The 19,690-nt window shown below is 36.5% G+C and overlaps 1 protein-coding gene across 1 annotated transcript in view; it reads right to left on the bottom strand.

The window, feature by feature from the left end:
* Positions 1-2,999: 2,999 nt before the first annotated feature.
* RAP1B (RAP1B, member of RAS oncogene family) overlaps positions 3,000-19,690 on the bottom strand; it is a 46,941-nt gene continuing 30,250 nt past the window's right edge. Inside the window, exons 2-8 of the mRNA XM_035002192.1 lie at positions 13,693-13,775; positions 12,333-12,401; positions 11,055-11,111; positions 9,912-10,052; positions 7,873-8,016; positions 6,882-6,998; positions 3,000-4,681 (exon numbers count right to left, since the gene is read on the bottom strand). Of these exons, the coding sequence (XP_034858083.1) occupies positions 6,912-6,998; positions 7,873-8,016; positions 9,912-10,052; positions 11,055-11,111; positions 12,333-12,401; positions 13,693-13,749 (555 nt within the window). The 5' untranslated portion in view covers positions 13,750-13,775 and the 3' untranslated portion in view covers positions 3,000-4,681; positions 6,882-6,911. The remainder of the gene's footprint in view (positions 4,682-6,881; positions 6,999-7,872; positions 8,017-9,911; positions 10,053-11,054; positions 11,112-12,332; positions 12,402-13,692; positions 13,776-19,690) is intronic.

The following is a 19,690-nucleotide window of genomic DNA, read 5'->3' on the forward strand; positions in this document are numbered from 1 at the left end:
CATGGTACACATGCAGTACTGAATACATTTGTTGATTTTTTGATACAAAAGTCAGGCAGATGTCTCTAATTTTGGATAAAATCTTTAATTCTTAAGCTCAGTAATCTATAGGCTACAAACAAGGATGTCTTAAGAAAGCAAGTTGAAAGGATGTGCAACATTGTGGAATACTTGTTATCTGCATTTAGAAAACAGACCTATTTAGCAGTATTTTACTTCTACCTTTCAAAGATAAACTGTCAAGCCTACAAACTTAGCTGTTCCATTAATAGGCTTATTAGCCAATTTTGACAAGTATTATCAATATCCCAACAAAGACTTACGCATTTTTCTATCAACAGTCAGTTATGGGAAACTAGGTTTAGTTCTACTCAGAATCATTACACTTCTCTCATGTATTCATAAAACACCAGATGTCCCATGCACTGTTAACAAATTATAGATTAAAACAAAAATTTGAGGGTGCCTGGGTGGTGCAGTTAAATGTCATCATCCTGGGGTCCCTGTATCGAGTCCCGCATGGGGCTCCTTACTCAGCAGAAAGTCTGCTTCTCCCTCTCCCTCTACCCCTCCCCTCTCTCACTCTCAATTAAAAAAATAAAAAATCTTAAAAAATAATTTGAGTCCTACTGGGGTGCCGGGTGGCTCAGTTGGTTGGGTGTCTGCCTTTGGCTCAGGTCATGATCCTGGAATCCTGGGATCAAGCCCCGTGCATTGGGCTCCCTGCTCATGGGGAACCTGATTCTCCCTCTGCCCCTCACCCCACTTGTGCTCTCTCCCAAATAAATATTAAAAAAAAAAAATGAGTCCTATAAAACACAATTTGTTAAGACTCACCAATAGTTTAAAAGCCTGAAAACACTAAGATTTCTAAAATAAAGTCATAGGAGTATTAATTATAAAATACTGTAACTCCTTTCTACATTTCCAAGATTTAAAAGGGAGGAGACAGAATAATAGATGGAGATTAAATTCAATGAAGACACAGATTGAAGTAAACCAAAAGAAAAAACATTGTGGTGATAAGTTCTGATTCTAAGTTTGCTGCCCCACATCTACATCTAAAGAGGAGATGAAAGCAAAGCAAAATTTACTTTCATTAATTGGAGGTTTTAAAACTTTCTACTACTAATGTCCACATGATAAAGGTTATGTATGTAAGAAAAAAGCAGCTGCATCAACATAAAAGTCAAAGCAGGGGTTTTATGCACTTTTTTTTTTTTAAGAAAAAATTGGGTGAAATGTCATTCTGGTTTTCTCCTAAAATTCAAGTTTATCCAAGTATCCGTGGGGACATGAAAAAGAACTCATGACTTTTCTGATTGAATTATTTTAGTATTTTTCCATTTAAGCACCAGAAAAGTCCATCTGCAGGAGTTGCATTCCTATGCTAGTTACTATTTTGTATGAGACAATGATGCTTTTTGCCAAACCACAGTCCTATTTCTAGTAGCAAAATAAAAAATATAAAAAAAAAAAAGACCAAGAGGGTGGCACTGGCATTTACTACACTCTCTTTAACTCTTCATGAAGTAGGTGTTATTATCATTCCCATTTTACAGGTAAAGGAACAGAGGCACCTAAGTAGTGTTACATGCTAGGAAGTAGTAGAGCTGGGATTAGAAACCCAAGAAATATGGTTCTAGGGGAGCCCAGTCTTATTTGTTATATTAAACTGTCCGTTTTGTTCCCCTAACACTAATCTGTAATTAATGTGTTGCTTACCTTCAGATCAGTGGTTCTCAATCAGGTTATTTTGCCCTTCAACATCCACATCCCTGAATCTAACTGGAAAAACTTGGCAATGTTTGGAGACAATTTTGGTTGTCGCAACTTGGGGATAGGGGTGGTACTATTGGCATCTAGAGGGTAGATACCAGATACGCTGCTAAAAATCCTATAATGCACAAGACAGCTCCCCAACAACTCATTATCCAGCATAAAACAGCCATGGTGCTGAGGCTGAGAAGCTCTATAATAAAGTATAAATTCTAGAACGGCAGGGTCTTAAGTTCATCTCAGTTGTTGCTCTATACTCAGACCTAGAACACTTGACCTTATCTGAATATTTGTTTTTAAGAGCCTAGAACTCCGGGGGCGCCTGGGTGGCTCAGTTGGTTAAGTATCGGACTCTTGATTTCGGGTCAGGTCATGATCTCAGGGTTGTGGGACTGAGCCTTGTGCTGGGCTCCCTGCTCAGCACAGGGTCTGCTTGAGGATTCTCTCTCCCCCTCTCCCCCACCCTAAAATAAACAAATCTTTAAAAAAAAAGAGCCTAGAATTCAGCCTACTGCATAGCTGGCAGGCAACATTTATTAAAAGTAACTGAATTAATGGCGGTACCTACAAAGAAGGTCAAATGGGTATAATCGGACATAGTAAATTGAAGTGATTTTAGTGCTCTATAATCCCACTTTTTGGGGGGTTTAACTTTCTCCCAGGGACTATAAATAAAACCAGTTCTGCCAAGACGAGTTTCTTAATTAAGTGGGCCTTCTGAGAGAGTATTTTTTTCTTTAGATACATAAAACCTTTAAATACACGGAACTCTCGGAGTTAAATTTGTAAGGAATAATATCTTTTTCTTCTTAAAATGAAAGCCTTTAAATGTTCCATTCAAATAGCATATATATTTAAGAGCTTAGCACCCACTCCTATATTAAATGATATCACTAGTTGATTGTGGATATGCTCCAGTGACTGGCAAAAATACTTTGAGAAAGTTTGAGTTAAGATTTGTTTAAAAATTTCAAAAAAGAGGGCGCCTGGGTGGCTCAGATGGTTAAGCGTCTGCCTTCGGCTCAGGTCATAATCCCAGGGTCCTGGGATCGAGTCCTGCATCAGGCTCTCTGCTCCTTGGGAGCCTGCTTCTCCCTCTGCCTCTCTGTCTCTCATGAATAAATAAATAAAATCTTAAAAAAAAAATTTTCAAAAAAGAATTGAATTATAGCACACCTAAAAGACAGATTATCTAAAAAGAAAGTAGTTCTTGAGTCCACTTCATTCAAAGATCTTTATAACCATAATATTCTTAGTATAACTTCATCCTATATTTTTTAAAAAATCCATAAGCATAACAGCTATCAAAGTATTTTCAATTCTTTCTCCTACATCTCAAAGAACCACTGAACATTACCCAGAAAGCATATATTCATAAGCTTGATTTACAAAATTGCTTGATTTACAAAATTCTTTCCCAAGAAAAAACTCAAAAGGTGGTTATGTGGATATTCAAACAGGACTAGGGAAAAAATCTGACATCTTTCACTCATTATTTCTATAATCAGTGAATCAACCTGGCTTGCCCAAATGTTAAATTATGAAACGACACCATGTAAAATGCACCTATTACATTTAAAAAGAAGTTAAACCCATATTTATTTGCTAGCACTGTTAAAACATTACATAAAACACACATTCAAGTGGCAAGTAATTATAATGCAAGCCCTTGCATGGCAATCCAAATTTATTGAACTACTGATGCTAAGTTATACAAAATTGCACCACTTTAATTAAGGCTTTTAGTTTACATTTGGCCACCTCAAAGTAGTTGTAACATTAGGTTGGTCAATTTAAATACTGTGGCTCCCTGTTGGATAGACACACAATCTTTACACCCAAACGGTTAATGCATACAAAGCAACAAGGCATTGTTAAATAAAACAGCAATAGTTACTGCAACTTAGGCCTTGTGACCAATTACACATGATTAAAATTACTTCCCACATTCACATCCACAGTACTCGTCCACCATTTAACATCTCAACCAAAACGTTACACATGTGAAACAATCACTAACAGGCAAAAATACTAAACCTGTATATTTGGTATTGCAAATACACTTATGCATGAGCAAGCAAGGGATTCACAGTGAGAATCTACAGCTGCAGAAGCCTGAAAATGATTTACAAAAATTGTTAAATCATTAAAAAATTGTTTGAAAATATACACTTCTTGTTGTAGACCCCCACTGTACACACAACTATAAACATTGTTCCCTATGTAAACAAAAAAAGGAAATATATAATAAAAGATTTGAAAAGTCTGGACATTTCCTTCCCAACAGATATTAAAGGCAATGTCTTTAATCTAAGACATTATACTGAAAGGACTATCGTATTTTAAAGACAAGATCACTGTCTCCACAGGTTTTTTTAAAAATTAAAAAAACTATATAGCTGTGTTAATCAAAGCGCTTATTTGTACAATACAATGATAATGACCTTGAATTTCTTAAAAAAAATTACAATAAGCTACAAGTATCAAAGAAGCGAAGTTATCTGGAGTAGTCTATATAGGAGCTCTTTGGACTTTCTTTTATTATGCTAAAATAGTGGTGCTTTTAGGATTTACATTATTGTACTCTCCAATACAAAGTATGGGGCATGTTAAAGTATACAGTACACCATTTTCATACATGTACAACATTGGTGGATGAAAAATGTCTCTTAGCAGTAATACTGGATTGTAGCCTCTGGTTTTACCAGCTGCATACTCTAGGACTATTATCTAAGTAAAAATCTCTCTTGTGATACTGGAAAGTGATTAGAATGTGCAAATTGATGTAGTAGCTTTCATCCGCCTCTTAAAGGGTACCACCACAGAAAGTCCACTTAAGATGTTGGTAGGTTAACAAAGTTGGAATGCTGGCACTGTTGAATTGGGCAACAGTTCTTCAGACCTGTCGAAAGGAAAAAATTAAATTGAAAACATGGGTTGAAAACAGCACACTACAGATCCAAAGGAACACATTAAAGCACAGTGTTTTAAGTGTTAGAAATGAATATAATGCAGGCTCTTGTCATTACATTCATGACAATGTATGACAATATACCACACAACTCATAGCAAAGTAAAGCATGGGTAGACATTTTCATCTCTTTTAGAATGACTTCATCTACTCTGCTGCCCTCCTGAAAGCCAGACAAATGAAAGTTTTAGACACAAAAAGGGAATGTACCTTAGTGGTGCAAATTTCTGTGTATTACCTTCCAAAGATTAAGAGGAGAAAAAAAACAGAAAACACCACATTAAAATTTTAGGTCAGATCAACTTTATTAGAATTAGGATTAAAAAAGATATAGCAATATTAACAAAATGAGTGTTTCCAATCCTAGAATTACATCGTAAGTATAGAATGCACATCTAATTAGGGCTTCTAAGATCAGAAAATCAAGACCTTTTGTCCTTACTCTTCCAGGAAGAGTGGCTACAAAGCTGGTCAGAGTAGACAAAAAAGAATTTATTTCATGATGGCTCTACAGTTGACAGTTATAAACGTTCTAATTCCATATTGAAACAAATTCTATCAACTTGAAGATGGATGTCAGAAAAAGCTGGTATTATACTAAAATCATATGTAATTAAACTTAGAAAAACTGAGTGATATAAAAAAAGGTAAAATCAGAACTCATTATCTGCCAAGTATTTATTTACTTTGGATGATCTTCTGCATACATTCCTAGGCTAAAAAAAGTTTTCTTTTTACTGTTTTTCTGGGGTTCAGACTTGTTGCAAGTTCCAGAAACGCTGTTAATATAGATGTGGCTGCTGAGACAATTTTCATAAATGCCTTGAACTTTAAGCCCTCAGAGTCTGAATGAGTTTGGTAATTTTCTAAATCCTAGCAAACCGACTGTGGCAAATTGGATAGGGCAGATTGGAGTGTATGAGTTCACACACGTAAGTGCTGCTAGGAATGGGCATGTGTTGAGGAATGAGAGCCTTACATGGAGAGAAGGGACAAACTCTCTAAGATACAGAATCAGGGTGCCACCAAGAGGGCCATTTAACTAACAAAGGAAGCAGAAGAGCCACAAACACTACAAGTTCCCAAGGATAAGGGTAGATAGAGTAAAATATAGTTTTAAGGATAAAGGAGCAAAAAGCCATTCTCATTGGCAAAGAGCAGCAGCTAATAGTTGAGGGTTTACCAAGTACCAGGCACTGATCTAACTGACTTACAAGTATTAACTCATTTAATATGATTGTTTTAAAAAACTAGATAAAAATGTTGTATGTTCAGTTCTCCTTTGCTGTCTCATCTCTGAGGTGTTTCTGTGGTTTTCTCTGCCTGAGAACTCTTAAGATATTAGCTTAGATGTCTCTTACTTTGACAGATTTTCCCTGAATCCGCAGTTTACATCTGACTAATTTGGTGTCCCAGTTATACATGCTCCTATATAACCCATAACAGCACAGTGACTAAGCACAGGCTTGGGAGCCAGTTCATCACTCAAATTCTGAGCCATGCACTCAGATCACAGGATTCAAATTTTGGCCCACTATTTACACTAACTGCAGGGCTTGAACAAGTAATAATCTTTTTTGTGCTTTACTTCTCTCATCTGTAATACGGGAATAATAGCTCTTGCCTCACAGGATTGTTGTGAGAATTCAATGAATTCGCAGACAATACTAAGAGTGCTAGCATATGATAAATGTGTCAGGGTTCTTATTACCAGTACTCTGCTGGACTTAGTCTATCCCGCATTTATCATGTTTTGCAATTACTTGTCTGACTCTTCCACCTGAATTAGTTTAAGGAAAGGAAAGAAGGTTGGTTTTGTTCACCACTGTACTGTCAGCACAAACCAGTGTCCCAATGGGGCTTAAGTATATATTGGATGAACTTACCTAGAATATTCACTTATGTGGAATACCCTACTTTTGATGATGATATATAAAGGAAATAATTATTTTAATTCCTAGGATATCATACTAACTCATGGATATCTTAAAAAGAAGTAACCATTTTTTTTTTTTTTTTTAAGAACAAAACATTCTATACTTGTTTTCTTGAAAGAGTGCCCTTAATGAAGTTGAGGTTAAAAGTTAGAGGAAAAGAATATAAAAATAGAGAAAAAGGTAAATTAACATACCTGGCTCAGAGCTACAATGCATCTAATATATTAAAGCAGCTGACATGTTGACTTTTTGCGGGTCTTCCCAGGCACTGGAGTTTTTCTGTTAATTTGCCGCACTAGGTCATAAAAGATCTGCAAACAAAGTTTTTTTTGGTTTTTAAATTTACAGGAACCCCCCCCCCAAAAAAAAAGAAAAAAAGAAAATGAAAACCTAACTTTCCATAGATACATATGAACTCCAACAAATATTCTGTTCAGTTAAGGAGTAAGTAAAACCGGGTAGTCCTATAACTGCCAAATGCTTTTGTTTATTTTTTGGGAGGGCTAAAATGGTTCTCCTTAAAGTACTGAGTTAAGGAGCAGCAGAGATCTTACTGTAGATCATTAGAACATTTAGCATCATTCAAAGAAAACAATCCTTTACTCTTCAAATTTTTCTATGTTATCTTTTACCCTACAACATGACTTAAGCCCCTTCAAGGCAAGAACCATGCAGGCCTTCTTGAATTTGTCTCCATCTTTTACAAAACATCCTGCATCTCACATATATATACCTGAATACTTAATCCTGTCTTTCCACCCCTATTCTTTCCTGTCCAGTCTTCCTTTTTCTTTTTTTAAAGACTTTATTTACTTATTTGAGAGAGAGAGAGAGAGATCATGAGCGGGGGGAGGGGTAGAGGGAGAAGCAGACTCCCGGTTGAGCAGGGAGCCTGATGCGGGACTCGACCCCGCAGGACCCTGGGATCATGACCTTAGCTGAAGGCAGATGCTTAACTGACTGAGCCACCTGGGCACCCCAGTCTTCCTTTTTCTCATAGTAAATTCTAGCATTGTTGCTTATTAACATGCATATATTTAACATAAGATTTTTGCCCGTAAGATCAACAAAGCACCTGGAGTAACCATTAACCTAAGGTTGTGTTAATACACGCACGTTATTTTTTCATTAATTTTAAATGCTGAATTCCAAATCAAGAGTTTTTTAAAGTGTATTTCACCATACCTCATTAACATTTATTTTTGATTTTGCAGAAGATTCTAAGAATGCACAGTTGTTCCATTGTCTTGCTAGGTTTTGACCTTGTTCCTTTCCTACAACTCTTTCATCTTCCAAGTCACACTTATTACCAACCAGAATCATTGGAACCTAAAAATATAAAAAAAATTGTGAGGGTAAAAAAAAGTAAATAAGTATGCTATATAAATTCAAAACCAAAGAATTTTTTTTTTTAAATTAACATAATGTATTATTTGTATCAGGGGTACAGGTCTGTGATTCATCAGTCTTACACAATACATAGTACTCACCACAACACATACCCTCCCCAATGTCCATCACCCAGCCACCTCATCACTCCCACCCCCCTCCACTCCAGCAACCCTCAGTTTATTTCCTTAGATGAAGAGTCTCTTATAGCAAAACCAAAGAATTCTAAGAGTCAACCCTAAGGATTACTTTTTATGCCAGAGAAAAATACTGAATAATACGTAATAAAATTTACAGTTAATATGAAAGCCTTATTAACCTTGTTAAGAACCTTTCATGTGAAATTTTTAGAAAACAAGATATGATCTACTTATAAAAGAGGGGGAGAAAACCCTTAAAATTATGTCCCAACGGACTTATAACTAAATATAGTAAGCAAAACACAAAACCTTTTAAAAAATAAATTACAAAAGGATATTACTATGAAAAACCATAATATATTTCAAAATTTTAAAATGTTTTTCTAAGGGATGTGAATCAACTTCAAGTTTTCTGATTTACTGACATGCATTTATCAAATAATCATTCTCAATTTCATAACACAGAAAGGAGAAATCTGGAAAGCCCCTAAAGTAGAATTTTTAATTTCTCATATAGTCTATATTAAAAGCCAGAAGTAAAATCATCTTAACTTATCAAAAATTTAGACCACCTCAATCACGTGTTATCTATTTTACAAGGACACTATAGAGATAAATAATACTTATTCTGAAAAATTCCTATTAATCATTTAGACGCTGGCTTTCTGGAGATTTTTGGAAAAAGATCCAAATTAGGAGTATCAAGAACTCTGGTTTTTAGGAACAGATACAGAATTTTATATTCATACTTATTCAATGTAAGTGATAGAAGAAGAAAACTACTTATCAGAGACGGTAGAAAACAGACTTACTAATTGAGAAATGGTCACTGAGCTGTAAATATGTAAGAATCCCCCAAAGTTCTCCTGTTTCAGAAGTCTAGGAAATGGCAACATTTCCCACAGATGCCTCTGAACCCTCACAATATTTGCTTATAATTAAATTATATACATAATACAGTGGTTTTTAAAAGTGTGGTCCCCAGACCCCAGCAGCATCAACACCATCTGGAAACCTGTTAGAAATGTAAATTCTTGAGCCCTATTCTCGACCTACTGAATCAGAAACTCTGGGAGTGAGGCCTACCTGCTTTAACCAGATTTACAGGTAATGTTGATGCAAGATCAATTTTGAGAACCACCGCTATCTATATTACGATGAGGAATTAAAGTAATCCTTCTGAAGTTTCTTACAGGGATTAAACTCCGTTATGGTACACTGTAAGGGGCATGCAAATTAATGTTAGACTCTAATGTATTGGTTGGCCTCCTTTTAAAAGTATTATGATGTTCTTTTTCTGTCAGTTGTTTGAGATGTGTTCATATGTAGTTTTTGATTGTTAGAAAGGCTCTTAAATCTACCAGAAATATGGCCAGAACATCTATTAGTAACATCTGCCACCCACATCTTTCCTTCCTCCCCACCAAATGATTATTTAAAAATAGGAAGGCTATAAAGTTTATTTTACACAGGTTAAGGAGAGATGAAAGTTATTTCTCACTTTCCACATTATATATATTTGAAAATACGCATGAATGTTAAAGATGTATTTTTGCCTTTTAAGGAAAAAAGATTTTGAAACCTCCCTCCCCAAAACCCATTAACTTTAAATTGGATTTAAATTCAAATTATTAAATTGGTTATCACTACACTAAGAGTTTGAAATAAAATATATTTATTAGGAAGTCAGCTTACATCATCAGTGTCTTTAACTCGAAGAATCTGTTCTCTCAGGTCTTGTAAATCATTAAATGTGGACTGTGCTGTGATGGAATAAACTAATGCAAAGCCCTGTCCATTTTTCATGTATAAATCTCTCATTGCAGTAAATTGTTCCTACAGTAGAAAGAAAGGATCATTAAAAAACAATAAAGTTCTGACAGTTAATTTGACAATTTTTAAAGTCTATAATTAGAGCTCAATGAAGAATACATATTGTTATGTAACATTTCTTAAAATTATAGTCTGTGGCAAGATGCTATTTGAAAAACTGCTATTTCATGAAGTAAGTTTTTATTTAACAATAATAAACCAAAGCAGATTTATGTGCAATAAATATACTTAAGTGGGAAAGAAATATCCTTTCTCCAAAAGCTATTTAAAAGCTTTTTAATATATAATATATAGAGTACCAAAACTGAATCCCCAAGTTACTCACAGCAAGTTCACAATACTCTAGCTCTAAGGGGCCCACCAGCATGCTTACCTACATCTTGCCATTTCCTCACACTTTTCCTCCTTCACTAAACCGTGAGCCTTTACAAGTAAGAATACAGTCCATGACACATAACAGGTACTCAAATATATTAGATGAAGGGATACCATATATCCAGAATAAATCTTCCTTTCACCTTCAGATACCAACAAATCTAGTTGGTCTATAAATGCTTTTTTTTTTTTTTTTTTTTTAAGATTTTATTTATTTATTTGTCCGAGAGAGGGATAGACAGAGCAAGGGCACAAGCAGGGGGAACGGCAGGCAGAGGGAGAAGCAGGCTTCCTTCCTGCTAAGCAGGGAGCCCGATGTGGGGCTCGATCCCAGAACCCTGGGATGATGACCTGAGCCGAAGGCAGATGTTTAACCAACTGAACCACCCAGGCACCCTTCATTCAAACAAATTTCTATTTACTTCTTCAATAAATGACCCACTGCGATTACAAAGCGCGCGCACACACACACACAAAATAGAACTCGAGAGTAAGAAAAACAGCTGTAAGATTTAATGCAAGTAGTAACCTTTTAAATAAGCTTAACTAGTATTTGTCTATAGAGTACTAGCATTTACAAGGTTAATATTGCACAAATTGTGCATATACTTTGGTATTTGTTTTACATACCGTTCCTGCAGTATCCAAGATTTCAAGCATACACTGTTGTGCATCTACTTCAACTTGCTGGGGGAAAAATTAAAATACACCTTCATTTTTTAATGTGTAAAAGAATACCTTATATACAAAAACTAATATTTAAGTAGGGAGAGATTATTCTAACTGTACAACTAGTTTCATATAATACCAGAATAAAACAGGAGAAAAAACAGCTATATAATTGAGGTCCACTGAGCCCCAAATTATATTAGGTGCAAAAATCACGTCTTCTCAACATAAGGATACCTATAAGATCCAAGCTCAATGTGAATCACTCAGAACTTAATTCTGGGGAGGAAATGATTTCAAAATAGCTCAAAAATTTTTTAAAACCAGTACTAGTTCCAATAAGATCAGAAGTCATTTTGTCTATCTCAACACTGCCATACTTCATTTAGATATATCTTCATTTCTCTAGATAACTACATCCCCTTCACCATACTGGAACAACGTTTCTGGTAGCAAAGCAGCAGAAGACACACAGCAAATAAGTTATATATCCCTGTGACCCCTTTCCACCTAACATTTCCTAGGAAAAGAAGTTGTTTAGAATTAGATGCAGAAAGAAAAGAGTAATACTGCCTCACAGCTGAGGGGCAAGAAGAGAATTCCAGTTTCTTTGGTAGACTGTGGACACAAAGGAAAGAATAGAAACAGTATCTACGCAGCAATAGGGGTCAAACTGGTTGTTACATAAAAGTGTGGAGATAACTCTCCCCCTACTAAATTAAAAATGTCTGCATATTAAGTTTTATTGTCACATGTTGTGTTAGTGGACATAGAAGTAACTCTATTATGAGCAGTACACTTTCTCAAAGAGTTATTATGTAGAAAGTTAGGGAGACTTCTGTATTTCCATCTCTAGTTTAAAAAGAAGGGAGCCTGAGAGTATTCAGTCTTTGGTGGTGTTGGGGGTGGCGGGACAGAACTATCACTTGAAACAGATGGTCTAATTCTGAAGTTTGTGTCAAATTACAATTTCAGGGTCAGGATAAATTTAAAATTCTCTGAAGGGGGGGAGAGAATGAGAGAGAGAGAACACACAAGAGCAAGTGTTTTATGATTCTCATTAACTGGTAAGGACACAATGCCAGGAAATAATCAAGTGTGAATTTTTCCTAATTTTATAAATAAACTCTTGCTTCTTCATCCGACTTTATGAACAACATTCAGCAATTACAAAGCTAAAACTAAGAACTTATATTTATAGTAAAGTCAAAAGCAAAAGCGTTCTAGAGTAACACATACCTTTCTATAAGAATCTTCTATCGTAGGATCATATTTTTCAACAAAAATTCCTTGAACAAACTGTACAGTCTGGGAAAAAAAGCACACCATTTATACTTAAAACAACAAATCCAAATCTGTATGCTTTGAACTACTGATTTCACACAGCTAGTTATACCATTGATGAAAACATAACCACTACTATTTTTAATGTATGCATTTTGTGAGAAAATTAACTTAGAAAGCTTTTTAAAAACATTACTAATCACTATGCTCCCTATTAGGTAAATCTAACTTTAGAGCTCATATATTTAAATTTTTTAAAATTTATTTTATTTTTAGAGAGAGAAAGGATGGGGGGAGGGGCTTTGGGAGAGGGAGAGAGAATCTAAAGCAGGCTTCATGCCTGGTGTGGAGCGATCTGAAGAACCTGAGCCGAAATCAACAGTCCAAATGCTTATAAATTTAAGCAAATTTTAAAAATGTCTTCTATTTCAGTCATAACAGCTTAAATCTGAATTTTAATTAGAAAGAGGCTAGTTGTTTTGTGTACACAAGTACATACCCTCAAGACACCTCATCACTTTGGATATATACACAAATGAAAAAATTTTGCAGTTTAATCCAAACATCAAGTTCTGTGCTAGGTGGCCATTCTAAGTGACTGAGAGAGATGGTCAATCTGTTTTATAGTGGGGCTTTGTTAAACTGAACTACTCATCAAGTTATTTTCCCTAAGTTTCTCCCCTACCCCAGCCACTACCATCAAGCTGTCTTTTTTCTCACTATATTATTATTATTTTAAAAATATTTTATTTTTAAGTAATCTCTACACCCTACATGAGGCTCGAACTCACAACCACAAGATTAAGAGATGCATGCTCTTCCCACTGAGCCAGCCGGGTGCCCAATCGCTATACTATTCTTGATACAGAAAGCATGGCTGCTAAAATAATCTGAAAACTGGACAGTCAAAGGTAGTATTTGAAAAAGGTTTTTTATAAGCTTTATTTAATATCTTCCAACATAAAATATGTATTATAAGTCAAGTCACAATGAGAAAGACCAAAATTCATTCCTATCTGGCTCAGAAATACAGATGGACACACACACATTTATAAGCTCTCACTCTTTATGCTTAGCCCAAATTGTATTCAGGCATATCTCATGTTGGTCTGGAACCAATGTACCAGCGACAATATGATCTACACAGGTAAAACTAAAAGCTGACTAAAATTACAAGAAAAATATTATATTGCTTCTAAAATCACTGAGATTTCACTTTAACATATAGATGAAAACAAATAATCAAAACCTAAAACTCAACAGAAAAAGAACATGTGTTGCAGTGAATAGCTTAGGTACAGTGAGAATGACTTACCAGAGCAGATTTTCCAACGCCTCCTGAGCCAAGAACGACTAGCTTATACTCACGCATGGTGCAAACTTGTCAAAAGCTAGTACCTTATAAGGAAAAAAAAAAAAGAGAGAATTCTTAGGTAATATCTTTGTATTCATGTGCTTCTTCTATAAATTAGATATTCAAGCAAGTAGTTTAAAAATGATTACTCTTCCATACTAATATACGTATTCCATTAAGACTTACTAAAGGATGCGACTGGTAGGGCTCTTTATACCACATCAGAGGTAGAAAGAAACCACAGAGTTACAGACATGATTTTCAGTCCTATCCCAAATTCAAACAGGATAAAATATTTGCTCTATAAAGTAAAAACAAAAGGGGGGGGGCCTGAAAAACAGCATGAAGGGGTATTTTACTAGTTACAAGATGGCAGTAACAAACATGTTTAACTCCCTTTCCTGAGCCATCTGTAACCTTGAGTCACAAGTAGCTGAGTGCCTACTAAGTACAGGGATATATCCAATGAACAACAAAAAATTCCTGTCCTCACTGAGCAATATTCCAGTAAACATGGCTAAAACAAAGGTCTGCAAACAAATCCAGCCAATCACCTGTTTTTGTACATAAAGTTTTATTGAAATACAGCCATGTCCATTCATTTGTGTATTCTCTGTGGTTGCTGTCTTGCTGTAATAGCAGTTAAGTAGTTATAACATATATTTACTATCTGGCATTTACAGAAAAAATTTGCTGACCCCTGGGTAAATGAATTAGCAGAGGAAGCAGACCAAATATCTATTCCTGAAGTGGGGGGAGGTACAAAGAGCCTGAAAATGGTGAGGAATCAGAGACAGAACTGAAGAGTCCCAGACTGAAAAACTACGGTGTTCAGTAAGATGAAAGTGGAAATCAAAACAAAACCAAAAAGAAATAACCCATACCAAGGCTTATTATCATAAAATTTCAGTATACTAAAAATAGAGAAAGAAGACCCTAAAAGTTTCCAGGCTAGGGAAATAATTACAAAGCTCCTACATTCCTAGAAATAATTGGTCAGTGGCCATGGGACAAAAGCGGCCAGCAGAACAGGTTCTAAATCTTCTTTTTTTAAAAGATTTTATTTATTTATTTGACAGAGAGAGACACAGCGAGAGAGGGAACACAAGCAGGGGGAGTGGGAGAGGGAGAAGCAGGCCTCCCGCGGAGCAGGGAGCCCGATGCGGGGCTCGATCCCAGGACCCTGGGATCATGACTTGAGCCGAAGGCAGATGCTTAACAACTGAGCCACCCAGGCGCCCCAGGTTCTAAATCTTCTTAATCAAGAAATGACAGTTCTAAAGTTATAGTAACAACTACCAGGTTTAAATGCATTTAATCAATCAATAGCCATTTGCTTCAATGAATGAATATGCTTCTGCAAACTAGCCATTATCAATAGCCCCTTACTTATGAAAGTTGGTCAATCAAGAATGGACTCCATTTGGCATTATTTGTGTTAAATCTCTTTATGTATTTTTCCTTCCAAGCTAGTCTTAGAAAAACCTCTCTATGCCAGTCCTTTATTTCTCTTTAGGATACCCTGTCTATTACCATGGATTCCTTTCAAAACTTTCTCCATTTCTGACTTTTGATGTGTAGACTATTTAACATAGTCTCTTCTCCTGAATGGGAGAAAAATCGCCCAAAAAACCCAACCAACCAAATTAGCTGCTAACTTCCCCACTTACTATGTTTTATTTCTATTGAACCCATCATTTCCACAGACTTCTCCCCAGTTCTTGAATACTGTCTCCTTAATTTTTGTGATCTGCATGGTTCTTTTTTTTTTTTTAAAGATTTTATTTTTTAGAGAGCGAGCGAGCGAGAAACAGCATGAGAGGGGAGAGGGTCAGAGGGAGAAGCAGGCTCCTTGCTGAGCCGGGAGTCCAATGTGGGACTCCATCCCAGGACCCTGGGATCATGACCTGAGCCGAAGGCAGACGCTCAACCATCTGAGCCACCCAGGTGCCCTGATCTGCATGGTTCTTATCAGATTATAATTTTACGAAAGAGGATACGAAATAAAAGTTGAATTAACGTTTAGCTTTAAGAATATTCCACACAGTATGGTAGTATTCACACAAATTTGGAATAAAGAAATCACTCTTGGGGCGCGTGGTCAGCTGGTTAAGCACCTGACTTTTGATTTCGCCTCAGGTCAGGATCTCAGGGTTCCATGCTAGGCATGGAGCCTGCTTAAGATCCTCTCTCTTCCTTGGTCTCTCTCCCCACCCTCCCCCTACCCCCTTCTCTCAAAAAAAAAAAAAAAAAAAAAAGGGAAATAAACCACTCTTGGTAAAAATTTAACTGAAGTCAGGTTTCTTTATTTCTTTTTCTTTTTTTTTTTTAAGATTTTATTTTGTGCGCGCATGTGAGAGAGAGAGAGAGAGAGAGAGAGAGAGGGGGGCAGAGAGCACGACTATGGGGAGGGGCAGAGGGAAAAGCAGACTCCCTGCTGAGCAGGGAGCCTGATGCAGGACTTGATCCCAGGACTCTGGGATCATGACCTGAGCCAAAGGCAGACACTTAGCTGTCTGAGCCACCCAGGCACCCCAGGTTTATTTCTTTTAATGTAAAAAATCAATTAAAAACAGGATTACTTAGGTGACAATTCTACTACCAGTCCCATGCAGACATTACCCAAACACATAGATTTATACTGATCTGAGAAATATTTTTTAAAAATTGAGGGTTCTAATGAAAGATGTCTTCAAGTTTGTGTTTCTGAACCCATCTAGAGGAAATATGGTAAAACTTTGGGGATAAGAATTTCCTAAACATCCCAAATACTTCAGTAACAGTAAACCAAATACTTTGACACAAATAAAATTAGACTCATCTCCCTGCATTCTTTTATCCTTTATGTAGCTGGGCTCTGCCAATTTTTGTTAACTTGTCACTGTTTCTTTCTCTCTAAAAAAAATTAAAAAAAAAAAAAGGATTCACTTCAATGAACACACATCAAAATGGCAACTAAACAACTGCCTTGCTTGAAATGAAAGTGTTTCTACAGTTGACATTAACTCACTTAACTTGTCTCTGAACTCTGGAAATTCCTTCAACCCTGTAATACTAGAAGTCTGGTCTGCTCAGGGGTGGCAGTATCTGACCAGGATTATCTTTTCCTTTAGTAATCAATAACTTCAGCTTTGTACTTTTTTGTTTCAGATACTGAATGGTGCCTTTCACTCTTTGATATTTTGACCTAAGACCCTCACTTAACATCATTCCAAATGATGCCCTAGACAGACAAAAGTACTGAAGGGGATGCTTGTGTCTAATCTGTTCAGTGAATTTGCTATCAGATGAGTCAGTCTCAACAATGATGGAAGCTCCAACTGGCTCCTTGAGCTCACATTGCCAAATTTATTTTGTTATCCTAGGATTTGTACCAAGTACGTCTTGGTATAAGGCAATTAAGCCTTTTAGATATGGCTTGGAGGTGTACTATTTGGTAAACATTTTTGCCATTAGTTTAATTCTTCAGCTATTGTTTTGCTTTTGTTCATCTACTTGTGTAAAAATTTGTCATGTATTTTGTTTTGTCCTGGACTGTCTTGTTTCCATTCACTCAATAAGGGAGTGCTCCATTTGGAATGGATGGAGGCACAGGCCCCTACAAGCCTCCAATCTAATTCAAGCTGGTTCCAGGAACTACACGTTGAAGATGAGTAAAACTGGTGGCCTCTTCATGCAGAGGGGAGTGACTGGTCAAATGTCACCTTGGGTCACTTATAAGCTTCCTGACAGCATACTGTATCGTCAATATCTATGGGGCTGTTGATAATGTGGGGCCTTCCTAACCTCTGCTTGGTCAGGGAACCTGAGAATCTGTTTGTAAGGACACACTTGTTAAAAAAAAATTTTTTTAAAGCACGCTTAAATCATTTTTATTTAGGAATAATTTGTATCAGTGAAATAAGCAGATCTTAAATATTACAGTAAAATGAATTGACATATACGAACACCTTCACAACCACAGAGCCCTCATTAAGACTTTTTTTTTCCCCTAAAGATTTCATTTATTTATTTGACAGAGAGAGACACAGCGAGAGAGGGAACACAAAAGCAGGGGGAGTGGGAGAGAGAGAAGCAGGCTTCCCGCGGAGCAGGGAGCCCAATGCGGGGTTTGATCCCAGGACCCTGGGATCATGACCTGAGCCGAAGGCAGATGCTTAATGACTGAGCCACCCAGGCGCCCCAGGATTTTTTTTAGAAGATTTTATTTTTAAGTAGTCTCTACACCCAACGCAGGGCTCGAACTCACAACTCCGAGATCAAGAGTCCCACGTTCTACTGCCTAAGCCAGCCAGAAAGTTCCCAATGTGCCTCTTCCCAGTTAATTAACCTGATACCCCTTTTCTTGACTCTAGTGGCTGCTTTGTCAAAGCCACAACCTTCTCTAGGAAGAACTGTGTTTGTTTCTTTTTTATAAACTCCCAATATAATCTTGACTTTTTTACTTACACTGACAAATGACAAAAACTGTGATTTTGACAAGTGTCAATGACTTAACAACCGGACTTATGACCAACTTTTGAAATGTCAAAATTAATACCTTAAGAGGAACTGCAACTACAGAAAAAATTATGAGACAAAGTAACATTCAATAGTCAACTTCTTTAATTGGTATTCTGGGGCCTCAAAATAAAATGACTAATATAGTCCTTCTTTACTTCCCCCTGCTCCAACCTCTGGAAGCCTACTCTCTTTGAATCATTCTGTCTCTTATACTGCCCACACAATCCTATTCCTTTTGTTCCTTCCCTTTACCTCTGAAATGAACTACTTTTCTTGAAGGTTTCTCAGCAAAGGAACAATTATACTAGCCTTTTTAAATGCTAGAGTAAAAGGCAGAACTATAAAAACTGAGTTTAAACATGAGTCTAGATTTAGTTGAATTTACAGTTAAGGGTTTTTTTAAATATCAGGGAGACTGACAGAAATTTCAGAATTTCAACTTAATCACTAATTACTTGATTTCCTCTTTATAAAGAAAAATGGTTAAAAGCAGACTAGGAAAGACCAGATTCAAACAGCCCAGCATATTTTAAAAATTGGCCTTGAGAGAATAAGAACCTATTTAGGAAATACACTATTTTAGAAGTCTTTCTTAGAGGTAGATTGGTCAAGATTTAAAATTGTAAACAAAATAAAAATGACTTGATATGAAACAAAATAAAAATTGTCAGGAAACTGTTAAATATATTTTGTGGTAGACCCAACAGCTGAGGTAAAGGAAGACAAGTTCGTTCTTTCTGTTAACTGGGCTCAGACCTGAATGGGAAACTTAAAAAATTAGCAATTTAGAAATCTACAACGGCTAAGATTTTTCAAAGACCCTTACAAAGTGAAAAAGCTAGGAAGAAAAACTAAAACAAACTCCTTGTTTTCTAAGAAATGGGATCCTATGGATGAGGACACTTACATAATGCAGGAAGAGCCACATGAAGGAGCAATGTTCCATATTTACTAAGAAAGAGAAGTACACTGATTCAAAATCTGTCCCATAATGCTGCTCCAAGGAAAACTTGAGCACCCAACAATTTCTACCCTTTCTCCACTGGAGGCAGAAGTGGACTGACTACATAGAGCCACAAGGAAATTTTGTTGGGTGATGGAAGTGTTCTAACACTGGTTGTAGTGGTGATGCACAACTGTATAAAGTTACTAAAATCCCCAAACGAGGGGCGCCTGGGTGGCTCAGTCGCTGAGCGTCTGCCTTCGGTTCGGGTCATGATCCCGGGGTCCTGGGATCGAGCCCCACATCGGGCTGGCTCCCTGCTCGGCGGGAGGCCTGCTTCTCCCTCTCCCACCCCCTCTGCTTGTGTTCCCTCTCTCGCTGTGTCTCTGCCAAATAAATAAATAAAATCTTAAAAAAAAAAAATCCCCAAACCGAAGCAATGACACAGCTGACTGAATTAACATAAAAATTGCCATTTAAAAATATTGACTATAAAAAGTAAATATTTATGGA

This window comes from Mirounga leonina, unplaced genomic scaffold (assembly GCF_011800145.1).
Source record: "Mirounga leonina isolate KUSES-001 unplaced genomic scaffold, KU_Mleo_1.0 Mir_126, whole genome shotgun sequence".
NCBI lineage: Eukaryota > Metazoa > Chordata > Mammalia > Carnivora > Phocidae > Mirounga > Mirounga leonina.